General features: G+C 49.7%; 8 protein-coding genes across 8 annotated transcripts; 6 read left to right on the forward strand and 2 right to left on the reverse strand.

Annotated features, from left to right (window-relative positions):
* Positions 1–110: 110 nt before the first annotated feature.
* N7457_000726 (mediator of RNA polymerase II transcription subunit 16) lies at positions 111–3,407 on the forward strand (the record flags this gene model as incomplete). The annotated part of the gene is made up of 10 exons (XM_057171794.1): positions 111–253; positions 307–652; positions 707–950; positions 1,006–1,469; positions 1,525–1,744; positions 1,804–1,923; positions 1,979–2,089; positions 2,146–2,412; positions 2,464–2,595; positions 2,662–3,407. The coding sequence occupies 10 exons, from the start codon at positions 111–113 to the stop codon at positions 3,405–3,407; spliced, it is 2,793 nt and encodes a 930-aa protein (XP_057035697.1).
* A 682-nt stretch (positions 3,408–4,089) lies between these two features.
* On the reverse strand, positions 4,090–4,899 carry N7457_000727 (60S ribosomal protein uL29; the record flags this gene model as incomplete). Its single annotated transcript, XM_057171795.1, has 4 exons — positions 4,090–4,095; positions 4,238–4,463; positions 4,695–4,834; positions 4,897–4,899. 4 exons carry the CDS (start codon positions 4,897–4,899, stop codon positions 4,090–4,092), a joined length of 375 nt encoding a protein of 124 aa, XP_057035698.1.
* Positions 4,900–5,270: 371 nt separating this feature from the next.
* N7457_000728 (putative vesicle transport v-SNARE protein Gos1) lies at positions 5,271–6,070 on the forward strand (the record flags this gene model as incomplete). Its single annotated transcript, XM_057171796.1, has 3 exons — positions 5,271–5,336; positions 5,393–5,506; positions 5,567–6,070. The coding sequence occupies 3 exons, from the start codon at positions 5,271–5,273 to the stop codon at positions 6,068–6,070; spliced, it is 684 nt and encodes a 227-aa protein (XP_057035699.1).
* Positions 6,071–6,387: 317 nt separating this feature from the next.
* On the reverse strand, positions 6,388–7,540 carry N7457_000729 (mitochondrial ATPase complex subunit ATP10; the record flags this gene model as incomplete). The annotated part of the gene is made up of 2 exons (XM_057171797.1): positions 6,388–7,024; positions 7,107–7,540. The coding sequence occupies 2 exons, from the start codon at positions 7,538–7,540 to the stop codon at positions 6,388–6,390; spliced, it is 1,071 nt and encodes a 356-aa protein (XP_057035700.1).
* A 503-nt stretch (positions 7,541–8,043) lies between these two features.
* N7457_000730 (DNA-directed DNA polymerase IV) lies at positions 8,044–10,353 on the forward strand (the record flags this gene model as incomplete). The annotated part of the gene is made up of 4 exons (XM_057171798.1): positions 8,044–8,434; positions 8,490–8,662; positions 8,711–9,121; positions 9,175–10,353. The coding sequence occupies 4 exons, from the start codon at positions 8,044–8,046 to the stop codon at positions 10,351–10,353; spliced, it is 2,154 nt and encodes a 717-aa protein (XP_057035701.1).
* A 961-nt stretch (positions 10,354–11,314) lies between these two features.
* N7457_000731 (uncharacterized protein) lies at positions 11,315–13,780 on the forward strand (the record flags this gene model as incomplete). The annotated part of the gene is made up of 6 exons (XM_057171799.1): positions 11,315–11,816; positions 11,874–12,376; positions 12,436–12,912; positions 12,964–13,353; positions 13,408–13,597; positions 13,674–13,780. The coding sequence occupies 6 exons, from the start codon at positions 11,315–11,317 to the stop codon at positions 13,778–13,780; spliced, it is 2,169 nt and encodes a 722-aa protein (XP_057035702.1).
* An 894-nt stretch (positions 13,781–14,674) lies between these two features.
* Positions 14,675–15,553, forward strand: N7457_000732 (uncharacterized protein; the record flags this gene model as incomplete). Its single annotated transcript, XM_057171800.1, has 3 exons — positions 14,675–14,814; positions 14,990–15,128; positions 15,188–15,553. The coding sequence occupies 3 exons, from the start codon at positions 14,675–14,677 to the stop codon at positions 15,551–15,553; spliced, it is 645 nt and encodes a 214-aa protein (XP_057035703.1).
* A 564-nt stretch (positions 15,554–16,117) lies between these two features.
* N7457_000733 (uncharacterized protein) lies at positions 16,118–18,263 on the forward strand (the record flags this gene model as incomplete). The annotated part of the gene is made up of 2 exons (XM_057171801.1): positions 16,118–16,499; positions 16,558–18,263. 2 exons carry the CDS (start codon positions 16,118–16,120, stop codon positions 18,261–18,263), a joined length of 2,088 nt encoding a protein of 695 aa, XP_057035704.1.
* Between the last annotated feature and the right edge of the window lie 752 nt (positions 18,264–19,015).

Consider the following 19,015-nt stretch of genomic DNA (forward strand, 5'->3'; position numbering starts at 1 on the left):
CGAATAATAATAATCCCATCTGATATCCAATGGTCCGGGCAAGGCCATGAAGTTATGCTGTATTGATCTCCTGATTATCGAACACCATTGACAGTGGTCTGACAAATATTATGCCCTTGATCATGGAGGAGGGTATCAATGTGGATGATCTCTTTGGGGAACCCAACTCCCTGGAGCTGGGCTTGTCGGCCGCCCCCCCAATCAAAGGTCTAGCACAATGTCTAGATGAGATGCGTCTCTTAGGGTGCTGCCAGTAAGCTCTGATGGATTTTCCACATTCATATCCTTCGGCTAACAACTGTCTAGGAAAATCGCCTGGTCTCGGATGGGATGTATTGCATCTATTTCCCCGGACGGACTCCGGGTGATTGTCCGGCATCTCCAGTGCCGTCCATCAGATGGAAAATGGGTGCTTGGAGAAGAGTCATCTTTGGCTCCACTTTTGGAGGCTCATAATGGCAACCAGTTGGCCCATTTATCATGGAATGAGACCGGCTCAGAACTGGCTGTCGTCGACTGTTCTGGTCGTATATCCATCTATTCTATCTCAATTGCATTGAACAGCATCTCAAGCTTGCGTCAAGCCTCGTTTGACTCTGGCGACGATGGCAACCAAGTAGTTGGAATGATGTGGTTGAACTCTCAACGTTATGTACGTCAAGTTTTCCATTAATTAAAGTGGAAAGCTTTTAACGTGGCAATATAGGTGCACGCCTTTCATCAAGCAGCGAAGGTGAATGGTCGATGGGCATACTCGCCTTTCCGTCGACGCCCGATCGGGCCATTCCACCCAGCTAACAAAGGCGCATTGATCTGCGTGACCCGGGCTGGACAGATCAAGCTTATATACCAAAACCCGGACAGTAAATGGGCGGAGTTACCTGCAGAACTGAAAAACACGGGTTCTTCGGATAGAATATTAACACATGCTTCCATGACCGCAACACAAGGTATTTGCTTTCGGTCAGAGCGTCAAATTCCATCGCCACTGACATATTGATGCAGCTGGGATCCTTCTTTCTACCTACTCCGCATGCCAGAAGATGTGTCTCTATAGAGTGCATATCAGCTGGAACCCACCACAATGGGAGCCGGCACAGGCCAAACCGCCAGGCCAATTCCCCATCCCAACCTTCCGTTTAATACACTGCAAGGTCGACATGCCCAGCAATATATTGAACGTCAACAGGGGTCCAGACCATTCCGATCCATCTTTGCCGTTTTTGAACTCGGTATATTCGTTGATGCGATTAGAGATTATGCCAGGCCAGGTTGATAGTCCTGCAGGGTCAACTGCCAACCCTTGGATCCTGGCTGTCCTTGCGAAACCCCTCCATGCTGTACATGACTATCCAGGCCAGCAAGGCCCGCCGAGTGTGATAGTCAGGTGGCATTTAGAATCTGCACCGCAGATCCTCCATCCCAAGTTTGACGAAGTGACGTCAAAGAAGAGCAACGTTCAAACAAAGGTATGAATCAATTAGTTTTTATCTGTTGCTTGGAGCAATGCTGATGTATCCCCAGCCTACGATGGAGCTGCGCAGGTTGGAAGATATTTATTGTGACAAGTACATTGTCTCGGTCGATTTGGTCGAGCATGGGACGGTCTTGGCTGTCACCCATGATGATAGCTCAATAACATGCTACGACACACGAACGATGGCAGTTCTCAACCGCCTTGATGATTCAAGTACAGTGACTTGTCTGGCTCAGGCTGGGTTCCAGTACCCAATCGAGACATCAGGTATGTTGGAAAAATTTCCATTTTGCATTCAGATATATGGTAGGAACTGACATTCAAAGGTCTTCATATTGCTTTCTCGCCTAATGCTTGCGTTGCCGTTACGCTGGACAGTGACGGACACGTGCAATTGAGAGTGATGGAGCATTCTTTTGGGTCCACAGAAGGTCTCTATGATGAGAGTATGTGCAAGACAGATCACCTCTATGAAGGGATTATACTCACCGAAACGTGTAGACAATTTCTCTGCGGCTATTGCGGCCTTGACATTGGCATTCAGTCGTGGATGTGGTGTCGATTTCAATACGGACGACATACTCATGGTTGCCCTCGGGCAGCTATCACCAGGTGAGTGCATTGAGTCCTTCCGAATTACCAAGGAAGCTCGTTGACATCCTCAAAAGAAGCTCAAACCACGTTCATTAGCGAGGTGTATCGTGCATTGCCGGTAAATTGCAATTTCACAGCTGAACAGGACAAACTCATGAGCCATCCATACATACCTCGATGCCTCAGCTTACAGGCCGGGCTGGGCTTCAAGGGAAGACTCAAGCGGCGCAACCTCTCATCAGCGTTACCATGGGCAATTCTTCAGCTCAGACATGCCTCGGTTCTATTCGCATATTTCTTTCAGTATAATAAAGGAGGCCAGACTGAAACCCATGATCCAGGTGAGTTTCAAGAATACCTGGTCGGTTGACTGCTGCTAATACAAACAAAAGATGTTCTTCGCATGGTATTGGGCAATACCAGGTGGACATTGGACTTCTCCCACTACCTTCTAAGCGAGATCTTCAGTATGGCCGACGAATTCGAAGAGGTCTTCAATGATCCCGAAGCATTCACTCAGAAGTGTAAGTGCCGACTTATTAACACACTCCATCCTCCGGGGCTCAGCTAATACGTCTCAATCTTCGCAGTGAAAAGCACATCCTCCCTTCCCCTCCTAATTCTTCTCTCAAGCATGTCTCGCGCTTTCCTCCGCTTTACCTGCCGTGGCCTTCGCGGCGTGCATGCGGGCTTTGCGACTGCAAACGCCACGTCATTAATGGGCGACTCCAGAATTTATTACACAGAGATCTGCCAGACACTGGAATCATCACCGGTCCGGATCGACGTGTACGAGAAGTTCCTAGCAGGAGTCGACTCGGCCGTGAAGCACGCCTACCAAGGCGCCGGCTTCGGCGACGCCGAAAGACCCGGTCCTGAAAAGGAATTGCTAGTCAACGCCCGAATCCCGCCAGTGCTCATCACAGCCGTAGCCACACTCCTCCGGCAGACGGTCCCGGCGCTCAAATCCGAGATCAATCGCATGGCTATCTACTTTGGGGACTATAGCTGGCTTGGATTTGGGAATGACCGACGCACTGCACTTTATCATAAGCAGCGCGAGATTGACATTCTCAAAAAATGTCCGTTGCGCCCACCATTGCCGTTAGGAAATGATGGCCGGGTGGCGCCGCTCAAGAAGCGCAGGTGTGCGCGTTGCTGTGAGGTTTCTGGGGATACCAATCTACCCCGATCCCTTCTATCGTTCAAGATGATTGCTAAGCTGGGGCTATTACGGTCTTGTCTTTGTGGGGGCATGTGGGTTTTAGAGACGGACACCGGGGAGCTTACGACTGGCAGTGCGGGTGCAAGTGGGAATGGGGTTAGCCCAACTTGAAACATTCGTTGATGATAGAAATGGATACTATGGCTAAAATTCTGGCTTTGGTTAATGGTGGTGTGGGGTTGATCGATCTACTTGGGTGTCTCAACATAGAGGGTGGGGATGTATTGCAAACGTGCTTGCTAATGTGACACTTAGAACCATCATCTACATACCTACATGCAGTTGAAAGATGACATCTCTCGCATGCATATTATGACAGTATACAGTGTTGATGTAGCGGGAGAATGCCCTGGATAATTGACTTCCAAGGTTGTTGATGCCATCGAGCCACGAACTAGGTTGGTGTTTATAGCACAGTGCATCCATCGTAGGCAAGAGGTAAATGACTGGTAATAGCAGTGTCCATTGGGCCTAGCGCAATATATGTGCCCTTGATTGGCCTTATTGCTTTGTGCTTGTCATATGGATTGTCCATGACATATCAAAATATGTATAGGTGGATTTTCAGTGGTCTTACACAAGAGCAAGAGCATGAATATGTCTATAATCGTGTCATGTCAAGAGTCGATTTGCATCCTATTTAGATACATAATCAAATTCCATTTTTTTGGATGTAAAAAAAAGAGAAAACCGACCCCTCCACAAGCTTTCAGGTCCACACTGTCACGTCCTGCTTGTGTCCAAGGCCAGCAACGTCTTCCCACAAAACTCCATATCCGAACAAGTTCTGCGTTTAAGCCTGCAAAAAGACGATCAGCATCGTGTTCGGTCGACTTGATTCGTATGATGGCAGGTTCCTTGGTGGCCCGGGAGTAAAGATGAATCATCTCATGATCCTTGTTCCACCAAATCACTGTCCAGGGTTTATCGGAGGATCATACCTTAACGGCGTACTTGCGCTGGGGGAAGTGGATGTCACGCTTGCGCTGCTTGTCGGTGATCTGGGTGCGCTCGTGCTTGGTGAGACGGCGGCGGATCTCACGGGTGAGCTTGGGGCGGAGGTCGAGCGGGAGGTACTTCTTGTTCTTGTAGAACAGACGCAGCTGAGCGCGCTGGTTGGCGTTGATGACGGTGAGAACGCGAGCGATAGACTTGCGAACCTCGCCGCTAAAAGGTAGAAAAATTCCAGTTAGTATCAAATCTCGAATATTGATGAACCCCAATATCGTCTCTTTTTTTTCATGTCGCAATGTTCATCTCCTTTTCGTGGTTTCTTGCTGATTGTTGGCATAATCCTCCTCTTGATCGTTGTCTTGCCCGGTCGGGTTCGATTCCATGCCGCAAATCTCCAAATTTCATCCGCACAAAAAGAAAATATCGGGGGTGTCGGATACGCACATTCTCTGAGTCTTCGTGGAAGCACCGGAGGCGATCTTCTGCACGCGGAGCTGGTTGAGCTCCAGCTTCAACTCCTCGAGCTGCTTGGCGAGCTCATCCTTGTTCTTGCCCCAGAGCTGACCAGCCTTGACCTTGGACGACTGGAAAAAAAGAGGGATTCATCAGCATTTTGAGATAAGAGCATTTGCACAGCAGGACATACCATGGTGGCGTTGAATTATGTGGGTTGTCGACGTTGAGAATTGAAGATGTCCGAGGGTCAATTTGCGACTGGTTGTGGGACTAGGGCTAAGCGAATTTGTGACCATTTAGCGGGTGCACGTGATTTTGGTGGCACTTATGCCTTGTTTTGTTGCCTGATATTTATGGCCTCTATTTCGCCTAGGCCTTGGGGCAAAAACTTACTATATCCGGTTAGCGGCGCTTCTACCCCGTCATGGGCTGCAACTTACGTAGACAACCAGGGAGCACCTCGGCCCTTGCACTGGTTGATTATTTAGTCCAAAGACAACTCTTGAGCATATCTGATTTCGTTTGCCGCTTAATTTCCACTTTCAACTTGTCCTTTCGCCTGCCATGGCATCTGCAACAGGCTCCGGGTGGACACAGCTCCGACAACAAGCCCGGTCGCTCGAAACTCAGGTACCAATATAGCCTCACCAAGAATTATGTATCAATGTTGACTGATCCACCACCAGACTGAGAATCTCTTCCATACTTACTCACAATTTGCTTCCATTACCAAGCCTCCACCATCACCTACCGATGAAGAGCTACGGCTTGAATCGCAATTGAAAGACCTCCTCGACAGGGTACATCTGTCTAGCAACCTTCGATAGAGATACCCGACAGCTAATGAATACTCCGTACAGCGTGAATCTCTTATAGCCCAATTATCCCGTCTTCTTGACTCCGAAGCTACCCTCACCTCCTCCGCCCTGAAACAGAACAACGTCTCCCGCCATCGCGAAGTGCTGCAAGACCATCGCCGCGAGCTTCAGCGCCTGGCTGCAGCTATTTCAGAATCGCGCGACCGTGCAAACCTCCTATCCAATGTCCGCTCAGACATCGACTCCTATCGCGCATCGAACCCCGCCGCCGCCGAGGCAGAGTACATGCTCGAGGAGCGGGGCCGAGTCGAAAACAGCCACAACATGATGGACGGCGTGCTGAGCCAGGCGTATGCCATCAATGAGAATTTTGGCATCCAGAGCGAGACCATTGCCAACATCAATCGGCGCATCGTTGGCGCTGCTGGAAATGTCCCCGGCATGAACTATCTCATCGGCAAGATTGGAAACAAAAAAAGGCGAGATGCTATTATACTCGGGTGCTTTATTGGCTTTTGCTTTTTGATGTTGCTATTCTTCCGGTAAGATTGCACATGCAAATTCTCGGCAGCAGCTCGTTCGCACCGCCCCTATATCCTTTACTTCTTGTGTCGATTGCTGCTCTCTAGCGAGTGAATTTATCTTGTTGAAGGCGTTCGGGTTTAGGCATTTTCCAGGCCCCCCTTGACGGGGGATTTGACAGAACCGATGATAATTCTCGTGACAGGGTCTTGATGACGCCTATTTGTTATGCTTTCTATTATACACATTCTCTATTGTATGTACAAATTCAACTGAGGGGGAGGGGGGTTGAATCACATCCGAGGCTACATTTCAAGTAGCCCTTGTCATTCCCGACTCAATCAATACCTTCGAGCTGGGTCTTGCGCCTCAAGAGCAGCTTTCTTCTCTTCAATAAGCTTCAGCAAACCAGCATTAAGTCCCTCCAACTCAGACTCATCAGCTGGCCCACTGCCTGCCCAGCGGATGCGACATTCCGAATCAACCAGGTAGACATAGCCTACTTTAGAATTCATCATTCCCACGGTCTCCTTGAGGGCCTGATCGAACCCTTTTTGTACAAGGAAGTACCGCGAATGTTGCTCCGCAGCCAATTTCTGTCGCATCCGCCACATGAATCTCTTCACCAGGAACGCCTTCAATCTGTTCTCCTCGAGATTGATATCAATCCTCTGCACTAGTCTCCCACCACTAGCCATCGCCTCCACCAGTCCGGGGTTCTGTTCCGGTCCTGTAAACGTCGCAACCTGGCTTTCGGCCCACACACTTGAGAATAGGTTCACGACGGAGATGCTGCCGCGCAGCTGCGTGGTGGTATTTTGAGGATCTTTCGGGGATGCCAGTGTCACGCCGTGCATGTTAGGGAAGTATAGGGCTCTGTCGGCTTTAAAGAGACGCGGGTTTGAGACAAAGGTCTTGCCCTCGGCAAAGCGGAGATTAGACCATTCACGGAAATATGGTTTCGCCACTTGTTTTGTCCTGCGAGTTGCCATGGCTTGTTAGTACTGCTGTTGACCACTTAAGTATCTCGAGATGCGGGGAAGAAGGGATAAAGCCGTACAATTCCTTGCGTCGCTTGATGTGCCGGTCATAATTGGTAAAGTCGTCGCGCCGTTGGCGCATTGACCGTGTGTCAACACCTGTGTTCTGTCCTTCTGAGGGCGCTTGCGGGCTGCCAATCGGTCTATCCAGTCTTGGAGGAACGAAGTCTGCGTCGCCGGGTTGAGGTCCATCCTGGGAGGGCAAATTCTGTTTGAACTCGGTAGCAGTCGACAGGCGTTGGTGTGTGTCGTTTCTTATGGTTCGCTTTATGGGTGCGGCGTCCTTGGAGTCGCTAGAACTTTCAGTCTTACTGGAATACTGGCGCAAAGAGAAGGGCGTGGTTCGGAGCTGGGATAGAGTCGATGGATTGCGGAATTGACAGCTTAGATACCGGCTAGTTCGCCGGAGGGGGAGGTCGGCACCCAATCCGGTAGGGAGAGCAAACTTCCACATACTGATTGTCTATCGGTGGGCTGTGAGGTTGTTTGTGACGACACTTGCTCTCGATCTTGACTCGCGATCTTCCATGGAAATTCACGGTCACATGACCCGGTGTTTCCATTTCGGGAGGAATAGTCGAGGCTATGTCCATCATTGTTTTTGGCAGAAATAAAACTTGAGATGGTATAGACATTTAGAATATATATATCACTCTGGCTTTTCCCCCTTAAGTTTTCTCAACGGGATTAGATTTGTATCGTTAGGAATACGAAGTACATGTGGCACTTAAAGGTGCGAGACTATCTCGTGACTTGGCGTCGATTTCGCGCCAGGCAATCGCGTCCACGGGTACGGAAAGCCTTTCGGTTGGACTTCCAGTTGGAAGACTCCGGACCGTTATCCTCTCATACGGAGTAGTGACGGAACTCCAGGCTGCTACCGGTACCCAAGGTACCTGGGTAGGTATATAATGGATCGCCCAGGCACCCGCCCCTTCTTCGGAAACCGGACTTACCATGACGAAGCATTTTTCGAATAAAAAGAGCTTCTTCGCGGCTCTTGATGAGCTGGATGAGCTGGATAACGAAGACGAAGAATATGATGATAGCTGTGAGGGTCCTTTAACTTCTGCAGACAAAGGAATCAAAATACCAAACTTGAATAAGGTCGTTCTCTCCTCTGAGCGCACCCCATTTACTCAAGCAAACTCGGATTCTCGACCCTCGTGTCACCCCCAGAGCAAAAGAGACAGTACATCCGATACTCTCGAAGTCTCTACTGCGAACACCCCTCCGATGAATGAAACCATGTCTGCAACCAAGAACGGAACTCCTCGAAAGAAAAGGAAAACCAATAGTGGTAGGATCATCCCAGATGACCAACAGATCTTCGACGGATTGATCTTCTGTGAGTTCTCGATTCATCTAAGAGATGTTAACTCTCACTGACTTCTCGGTTCAAGTTTTCTTCCCAAACAATGATGTATCACCATTCCGACGGTTACGCATTCAACGAGCGCAAGAGTATGGCGCACGATGGAGCCGAACTTGGGCAAGTGATGTCACCCATGTGATCAGTGACAGGGGCTTGCAGTCTAGCGATCTCCTGGACTATCTCAAAATTGACGCTTTGCCAGTTAGTTTGTACATGAAACAACCCTCCTCGGTACTAACTTTGCCACAGACGGGTGTTGTTCTTGTCAATGAAACCTACCCATCCGAATGCATACAGTTTCGTTTGATTCTTAATCCTTCACAGCTCCGGTTTCGTGTCGATGGTTCCCCGATTGCCGCGAAGGAAAACTCTCCAGTCGTAGAAGTCCCCCCTCTTGATTCGCTGCCGCTAAAGCCATCGCGGCGGCAGACGTATCAGTCTCCAGATCAATATCATTCTTCAAGTGAGAAACCATCGCTTAATCAGTTGCCCAAAGTCTCCTCGGAAATCACCCCAAAAACCGTACCCAAGACTGTATCCGATACAAGGGTCGAATGTCTCCTTGGGGCCACAACTGAGCAGACTGGTATCAAGGCTATTTGGGAGCGCGATGATGCATTGGACAATATGATAAATGAGGCTAAGGCCACAAGTCACCTGGTAAGAGTCCTTCCATTTTAGTGGGATCTCGAACAACTCTGATATATCACTAGCCACTGGACCCGCTTGAATCCCCGGTTGAAGATGGCGCCGATGATGCCTCTGATATCGAAACCACTGGTTCAGAGGACGAATCAAGTGGGAGGACACGAAAAATCACCTACGGAAAGGGTCAAGGTAGAGAAAAATCCGACTGGACCGAAGGATTTGCCTGTATGCAGAAATTTGACGCCGAAACGAAACCTGTCAACCCAAACAACAGGACCATCGAAGTCCTTCAGCAAATGCTAGCATATTATACTCAAACTGCAGATCAGTGGCGGATTATCGCTTACCGCAAAGCCATCAATGCTTTGCGACAGCAATCAAAAAGGATTACAACGCGAGCACAGGCTCGGGGACTTTCAGGTGTCGGAGAGCGATTGGCTGACAAAATTGAAGAAATCGTCTTGACCAACCGCCTTCGATGTCTCGAATATACCAACGATACCCCAGAAGATTTGATTATTCAAGAATTCCTCGGCATCTATGGTGTTGGACTTTCCCAGGCCTCCAGATGGGTTGCACAAGGCTATACGTCTCTGGGCGATCTACTCGAAAGAGCGCCTTTGAGCAGGCCGCAACGTATTGGGGTAGAACGTTACAACGACTTCGCGCAACGCATCCCCCGCAAGGAGGTCGAAGCCCACGGGGCAATTGTGCGGAAGGCGGTGCAGGCTGTGGATAGGGATATGCAAGTGATCATCGGGGGCTCTTACCGCCGCGGGGCAGTCACCTGCGGAGACGTAGACTGTCTGATCACCAAACCCGGAGCTTCACTGGAGCATATCCGTACTATTATGCTTGGTCTTGTCGTTCCCAGATTGTTCAGCAATGGCTTTTTGCAGGCCAGTCTTGCCGTATCGTCGCGTCAGGATGGGTCCAAGTGGCATGGTGCATCGGCCATACCTGGAAGCAACCTATGGCGTCGGATCGATCTCCTGTTTGTTCCTGATGCAGAGATCGGGGCGGCATTAATATACTTCACCGGTAATGATATATTCAACAGGAGTATGAGATTACTAGCCCGCAGGAAAGGTATGTGCTTGAACCAAAAGGGTCTTTACACAGACGTACTTCGCACCCAGCAAGTGAAGTTGAATGCGGGCCGACTGGTTGAGGGTCGGGATGAGCGTCGGATCTTTGCTGCGTTAGGTGTGCCCTGGCGGCCTCCCGAGCACCGGATCTGTTGATGCGCATGGAAATCTTGTGGGGAGTTTGTTTTTCTTACTGAGAAAAAAACGAGACCCATTATCCTGTGGTGAAACCCGTGCCATTAATATAGGTCTCTGATCGGGTCTTACTAGCTGCATTTTTATTGTACTCCGCAAAATGTATATAGGAGGGATCCAAAATGAAATATATCCGCACCAATGGCGAGATCTTCAGCTAGAAACTCAGTAGGCTCAGTAGGCTAATACTTCGTATAGCTCTGGGGAGTGTAAATAGCGACTACGGATGGAAAAAGAGATATTAATTTTGAAATAAGAAAACAGAAAATAACACAGCTGCAGGAGTGTGGGTATATAGAGTTTCCCTCAGGAGGCGAGAGAGAGCGCGAGAGAGGCAGAGAGAGAGGCAGTCACAGTGGCACAAAGTGACTAAGAATTCCTCTCCCTCCAAGACTCACTTTTTCCCTCCCTCAACCCCATCCCGTGACAGCTCATCCCCTTCTTCGCCTTGTATCCAAACTGATATTGAGGCTTTTCTTCTTTCATCACCGCCTTTCTCATACCGCCTTGTCGACATCACCGCCTTTCGTGCGGTGAAGCCTCAATCGCGTGTTCCTCCCCTTGCGACTCCCAGACCGCCCTCTACTGCCCTGGGTTTTGCCCGCACATCGTGGTTTCAATCATCTCAAGAATCATCTTTTGCGTCTTGAGACTTTAAGCCTAAGGCTTCCGGTCCTATATAGGTTCGCAGCCTGGGCCTTCCAGTTCCCAGTGACTGTGTGCGTGATTTTCAGTCACGTCCCACATTACAGGGTTTCTCATCGTGTCTTCCCCTCCGAATCCACACAACAGTCTCAGCTCGGGACTCACTGGTCACTTGGAGCGTGCGACGCATCAATTGTCCTGATTCAATTCGTACGGTCCCCGGTCTCGTGTCTAGCACGTGAAAAAGTCCAAAAACACGTCCCAAGCTACCATCACCATGGGTCGCAAACCGAATCAACTCATCCTCGAGTTCTTCCACCGAGGTCCCAAGCTGGAAGACGCGAGCAATCGATACCAACACACATGCAAGGCCTGTGGTGAAGTCTTCCCCAAGGGTCGCATTGACAGCCTCACCAACCACCTGGTGAAAAAGTGCCAGGCAATTCCTCTCCGAGACCGTCAACGCGTGTTGATGCGACTCCACGAACTCCCGGACTTTCCTGAAGGTGACTCAAACAAGGATTCAACCTCTGGAAACAAGGGCAAGTCTGCCGACGGTGGCTTTCCTAATCGACAGAACTTTGATGGCCTGAATGTGTTGGCCGAGGCTTCACGACAGGTGGGCGCCTCAGACGTGACCAAGCGGGGTCCTGGATACACCCAGTCTGTGACAGCTGGAGGAAAGACTGTCATTGTAGACCCCGCACTTGAAGCAGAAGGCTTTCAAGGGCATTCACAAGGACCGGACTCAAAGATAGAGGGTACGGCAAATGTTGAGGGTATGTTTCCCTCTTTCTCATCGTTGCACGTACTAGACCACCACTAACGTTATGCAGGAACTCCACAGTCATCAAATGCTCCTAGTATTCCTGCCCTCCCGAGCCATACTTCTGGCGAGCACCCTGCATCCATGTCTCCCCCGCTTGGCGATGCTTCTATGTCTCCTGAATCTACCTCCAACGCACGTCAGTCACAGCTGTCGCTGATTGCGGCCTCCGCTAGCGAGATGGTTCCTCAAGGAATGTCGATCGATGGTGATAACGATATGAAGCTGAGTCAATGGAATCAACAGCTGTCTACACACGAGCAACTTCTTTTCGACAGCTTGCATGAACATGACCCTTCATTGACAGCTGCCACCCAGCGTGCTGCATCTTACCCCCGCCCCATTGCAATGAACCCGAATACTCAGACAAAGGGCTTTGTGAACGAGTTTGGGAATTCAACCAAGCCTATGAAGCCGAAGGTACGAGGACGTTTCACTGCAGAGCGACGTCGTGAAGTTCAAGATGTGCGGAAGAAGGGTGCCTGCCTTCGTTGTCGAATGCTAAAAAAACCAGTAAGTATTGGTGAATCTGTGACAAGAGAAAAGTGAACCTCACTAACAAACTTCGATAGTGCTCTGGCGACACCCCTTGCACAACTTGTGCTAGCGTGGAGAGTGCTCGTCTGTGGAAACACCCGTGCTTGCGTACCCGTCTTTCCGATGAGTTTGAACTCTACAATGCCAATCTCAACTCGACACTTGCCTATCATGACACAAACAGCATTAAGAATCAAATTAAATTTGATCATTATTCCGGTCGCATTGAAGTTACTCACTTTGAGGAGAGCAACAGCTTCATGACTTTCAGTGGACTTCAGGGTCATCGTGCTTCAGTTTCTGCGCTTGACCCCCAGCTCCAAGCCCTTGGTGATGACCAGTTCTCTGGTCCCCCGCAAGAGGTTTATCTCCTGGATGCGGAGTCGGATGACATCCCAAGCAAGTTGGAAATGTACATCAAGAAGAATGCTTCTTACTTCTATGAACGAGAGACGTCGCCTTTCATGAAGCCCACTTTGTTGCTTGCTGCCGAGATTAACCAGGAGAAGAAGGTAAGTCGTTTGACTTCGATCTTTTTGGAATGTCTATTAATCTCGATTTAGGATATTCTTCTGGAACGCGTGCTGGAGCTGTGGGTCGCTACCCATATTCTTGTTGACACTGAGCTCACCTGGAAAACCTACTACAACCCTACTCTGCCCCCAAATTCGTTGCATTCCCTTTCACAGCCATCAGACGAGGGCCGTTTGCCCATTGAGGAGGTCACTGATCCGGAGTCATACGGCCTTCTTTGTAGTCAATTGCGCGCAGCCATGGAGAAGCGTGCCTCGCAACTAAGCAAGTTTGTCATCAATGACTTGGAACGTCGACTCCTTCAGCGCCAGAAGTGTGGCTGGTTTGATACTTTCATCGTGGCAATTATTCTTCTCAACTGCGTGGAGCGCACCTGCTGGCTGTTCCGTTCATGGGACAATGAAAACTTTTCTCAGCGAGTAAGTTTTATGCATCTCGTTTTATGATGCATTTCACACTGACCATCCATTTAGTGGCCCCTCGACAAGCGTCCTCCGTATTACTTCAACCAGTCTGATCGCTTCGCCGACATCTTGGAGATGTTGCTGCGCATGCGCCACATACCCCCTAAGGCCACATTCCGTCCAGACAATGGCATTTTGAAGGCAGTTGATGGCAGCGATGAGCATGCTATCCGCTGGTTTGATATGATCCAACTGACCCGTACGTGACCTCGCATTTTATAATGAAGTTCTACACATGCTCGGGTTCCCTTGACTAATCTTGTTCATTTGTACAGCATACTTCATCGAAGAGCGCAAGAACGCTGTCTTCGATCCATCCGACTCACGCTCGTTGGATTGCCATCACAGTGCCAACCTCCTCGAGCCCAACAACGCCACCTAGTTTCTCAAAGCCAAAAGCAAACCTCAAAACCAAAAAAAGAGAGAAAAGAGAAATAACAACAACGTCCAAGTATTTATTATTTTTTTTTTCGCGCTTCGCTTTGTCCGTGTAGGTCCCTTGCCGGCCAAACTCGCGATTCCGAAAGTGATAGCGAGATGCATGCAACAAACCAAGCTCAATCCCCAATCAAATTCGAATTGAGGCCGGCTTGGCCTGGTTTGATTTGCTTATGGAGTTTCTTAGCAGGTCGAAGTGTTTTCATGAAGCGAACTGCTAGTCGAACAGAGAACATCGCGGACGAATGAGATGTTCTCTATTTTCTTTAATGGGTGTTCGGGAGTGTTGAAATGGGGGGTTTCTTCTTCGCTTTTGATGTCTGTAGCTCTACGGCTTTATTCAATAGGCTAAATGTATGAGGGAATTTTATGTTATTACGTGTCTCCTTCACGCCAACTCAGAACCCAAGCAAAACCTATTGCCTATGATTGGGCCCCCGTAAACCGAGATTGGATATCCAGTCGTATGGTGACTGCTTGGGTCACAAGTGATGCCGATGCTGGTCATAAAATGGCATAGCATCGGTAATGCATGTGGTTGGCAGGTTGGCAGGTTGCCAGGAACTGGGTCAGGGCAAACCAAAAGGGAAACTTTCCAAATACACTTGGATTCAGCTTCTATTCTCATTGGCGGATCCAGTTACTTTTGGCTACTTTTGACTGCTTTGGGCTTTTTTCCTTCGGTGGCCACCTTCTTGGATGACGTAGACTCGAGAATTAGCGGCACTCACTGGTCGATCGGGTGATGGGGCACCCCGTTTCACCCCCATTCTGGCTGTTAGTCTGGAGAAACTCAACTGTCTCCGGATTCCCTGCATCGTACTGCTTTTGAACAATCATGCCTCCATTTCGCAATTTTCTCGCTCGAAAGCCCCAGCCCAATGCCGAGGACCCCGCTGTCTTTGACGAGAACTATCTCTCTCCGAACCAACGCCCCGCGCCGATACCGATTCGCAATAGCCAGGATGAACCCACCGAGTACAAATTGAGTGGCACGTTTGAATCCTCCCAATTGTGCTCGCTATGCTCGTTTTGGAATGCAGGCTAACCTCGGTTCATGCATAGTGGTCAATGACAGCGGAGTCTATCTCCCGGTATGGGCTCTGTGACCCTCGGGGAGTGAAGTGAGGACTCCTACTAACTACTACCACAGCCTTCCCCCCCCGGAGAGACCGAGTTTTTGGCGCCGGTATCCGGGCTCTAACAAACCTACAAATCACCGGGATCTCGTTGATGAGAATGAGCCCTTTTCCATCTCTCGCGAGTCCTTTGACTCTTACCGCCGATCATTTGTATGCATACAGGCAACTGGTTCGCATCAAATTTGTCTGACTTTGACTTCCCAACTCAGGATATTTCCGCCCGTTCACCCATCATACACCCTGACGCTGGGCCCTCTCGAACCTCTCTCGACTCCCGATTCTCTCGATTGCCTTCGTCAGGCCCTTACCCCAACGGTTTTACCAAGTCTGACACCATGGAGGAAGAGGCCTTCGAGGATGTAGGTCTCAACGACGAGACAAAACCCAAGAAAAAGGGATTCCTCTCTAGGTTCGGCGACTCTACTAGCGATGCGCAGCCATCCGGAGCTAGGTCCTCTACCTCGTCTTTCGGCTTCCATATTCCCGGCCGGAAGCGCGGCCAGAGTGGTGTTGGCTCAGAACTGGGGTCTATGAAAGTCACTCCATCTGCAAACGCGCCCGCCGATGAGATATGAAGTGACGAATTATGAGATATGCTTAATGTTTTGTGGTTTAGTTGGAAGCTCTCTCTCTACGGCGTTTCAGATTTGTTTGGGTGATGCAAGTCACTTGTTTTAAGGATTCATATAATTTGGCCGGGAGACTTGATTGATGACACATTGATGCCCATGTTCCCAGAGAGTCTGGATGGCTCCTGTCATTTATTCGCATTTTGTACATGTGTCTGTGGCCGATTTGCAATTCGGGTCAGCTGTGCTTCGGTCAGGAACAATATCGTATAGTTCATTCTCATAGAGCCCCTCACGATAACTGGTCTTTGAAACTTCAAAGATCAATCTTAATTTTCATCAGAAATCAGAAACATTGCTACAGCAAGTTGTTCCGTCGTAGACCTCCATACCGTCTATCACTCTTATCGGTGCAAACTGTGCAAACAGCCGGCAAAAAAACTTCCTCCGCCTGCAACCAAAAAAAAATTATCCACCAGGACATCGAGCAGTCTCCGCTCGCAACGACCCCAGTTTTATTACTCATTCCAATCGGGGTTATTTTCAATCCTACAGAAATACTATCTCATCATGGCTGGATTGAAGCGTCCTGTTGACGGCAGCGAGGAGCGCAATGGTAAGCGAAGCAAGACGAAAGAAGGCTCCGCATCGAAGAACTCGAAGACCGCTGCGCCTGTGAAGAAGTCGAGCTCTTCATCCAAGAAGGACTCAAAGAAGGAATCAAAGTCCAGCAAGAGTGACAAGAAGCCCTCAAAGAAGGTTCAGAAGGAGGAGTCCTCAGACGACGACTTCGATATTGACGATGTGTCGGACGAAGATATCGATGCCCTTGATGCCCTTTCAGATGACGATGCCGCGATGGAGGATGTGAGCGAGGAGGAAGAGAAACCTCAATCAGAGAAGAAGGTTGCTGCAACTGAAGAGCAACAGGAGGCACCAAGAAACCCCAACAGTAAGTTTCGGTCCTGTTTCCCTGATGATAACACGGCTAATCTCTGTTTTCTTTCTAGACAACTCTCGCGAATCCCACATCAAGCAAAAGGCTCTCCAGCAGGAGCGCAAGGCCGCAAAGCCTAATGCCGATACCGTCGCCCGCTCTAAGAAGTTGTGGGAGCAGTTGCGCCGCAAGTCACATGTGCCTCTGGAGCAGAGAAAGAAGCTCGTCAAGGAATTGTTCGAGATCATCACCAACCGCGTTCGCGACTTTGTTTTCAAGCATGACTCGGTGCGAGTCATTCAGACTGCTCTCAAGTACGGCAACCTTGAGCAGCGCAAGCTGATTGCGCACGAATTGAAGGGCACCTACAAGGAACTGGCACAGAGCCGATACGCCAAGTTCTTGGTTGGAAAGCTGATTGTACACGGAGATGACGAGACCCGCGACCTGATCATTCCAGAGTTCTACGGCCATGTCAGGCGTCTCATTCGTCACCCCGAGGGCTCGTGGATTCTTGACGACATTTACCGTACAGTTGCAACTAAGGCACAGAGAGACAGACTACTCCGCGAATGGTACGGTCCTGAGTTTGTCATTTTCCAGGATGAGAACGACTCCGACTCCGATCTTGCCAGGATCATTGAGGCGCGCCCAGAGAAGCGTGGACCGATCATGAACTACTTGCGTGAGATGATTAACCAGCTGGTGCAGAAGAAGAGCACTGGTTTCACCATGCTTCACGACGCCATGTTGCAATATTTCCTCAGCACAAAACCCGGCAGCAACGAAGCGAACGAATTCATCGAATTGCTCAAGGGCGATGAAGAGGGTGACCTGGTCAAGAACTTGGCTTTCACCAAGTCCGGCTCCCGCTTGATGTGTCTGACTTTCGCATACGCCAACGCCAAAGACCGCAAACTGCTTCTACGATTCTACCGCGATACCGTCAAGGCCATGGCCGGTGATATCAACGGTCACCAGGTCATCCTTGCCGCATACGAGGTTATTGACGATACCAAACTTAGTGCCAAGTCCCTCTTCCCCGAGCTTTTGAACCAGAACGACGGTGCAGAGGCTCGCAACGAGGAACTCTGCTTCCAGATCAACGACTTGACTGCGCGTATTGCTGTGCTATACCCCTTCGCCGGTGAGCGCGTCAAGTGGCTCGTACCCGATACCGACCAGAAGGTTCTCGAAGAAGTCCGCGAGATCCGCAAGGAAACCTCCAAGAAAGACCCGGATATGCGCCGTCGAGAACTTGCTAAGGCTGCGTCGCCGACGCTACTTGAACTCATCGCTGCCCGCGCCTCTACTCTTCTCGAGACGACTTTCGGCTGCCAGTTCCTCTCCGAGGTGCTGTTTGAAGCCGATGGCGACAAGACCGCCGCTCTCGCCGCCGTGGCCGAGGCCGCCAAGTCACACACTGAGGCCCGGGACACCGCACACGCAGGACGTCTCCTTAAGTCTCTTGTGCAAGGTGGACGGTTCAACCCGGCCACCAAGACCGTCGAAAAGGTGGAGCCAGCATTGAACTTCGATGCTGTGCTGTATGAACAGATCCAGGATGAGGTTATGGACTGGGCGACAGGGGCTAACCCCTTCGTGATTGTTGCGCTGACCGAGTCCGAGGACTTTGAAAAGAAGAGTGAGCTGCTCAAGACCTTGAAGAAGAACAAGAAGGCGTTGGAGAAGGCCTCGGCATCGGTTGTGGAGAAGGATGGGAAGAAGAAGCCCAGCCCCACGAGCAGTGGTGCAAAGCTGCTACTTTCGAAGATTTAGAAGCGTTTCTACGGGATTATAGCATGTGTAATTACGTTGTATACAAAAAAAGCATACCTTTTCTCATTTTCTTAATCTCCCATTCTCTTACTTTCTATTGTTGGGTCGGCAATGGCCGTTTTCACAAGATAGTCGCTGAAATTAGTTCTCCACACGTCTTGGTTCGAGGCCAATCTCAGGGGTTCCCTTGGTATTGACAAGAGAATAACTGAGAGACACCAGTGTACCTAAGTAATCCAGTCAAATCAAATGCCGAGTCCTGTAGGCACAAATGATGGGTTGCACCTCCAAGACTAAATAGCACAGAGTCATTTGCGAGAATCCCCAATTCCCCAGGTACTCTATCGACATTCATCTTATTGTGATCATCCGAGGACCCTTATTGCTGGGCATCGAGAACGGACTATATAATCTGACCTATCAATTCGTACTATACCTAATGCCACTTAGACTACTCCGTACGACTATTGACAATCCCAAACGTGGTCGAAGCCTAAACCCAACTATCTCACTACCTAGACACAATACTGTGAAAATTGAATCAAAATGCCTGAATATCTTCAGAACCACAAATCCGAATGAGGCAATGATCAGGGCACGCTAAACCGCATTGTACGTTGCCTAAGGGGAGTCTCTTACGGAGTAAATTAACTATAACAGCGCTGGTACCCAACCCATCCATTTTGCGACTCTTGTTTTCCTCTTTTCTCCCCATCCCACAGAGACACACCCAGGCCCCAGGGCCTGAGAGA

The sequence above is a fragment of the Penicillium paradoxum genome, assembly GCF_028828445.1.
Source record: "Penicillium paradoxum strain IBT 22861 chromosome Unknown utg000002l_segment0_segment0, whole genome shotgun sequence".
NCBI classification, from domain to species: domain Eukaryota; kingdom Fungi; phylum Ascomycota; class Eurotiomycetes; order Eurotiales; family Aspergillaceae; genus Penicillium; species Penicillium paradoxum.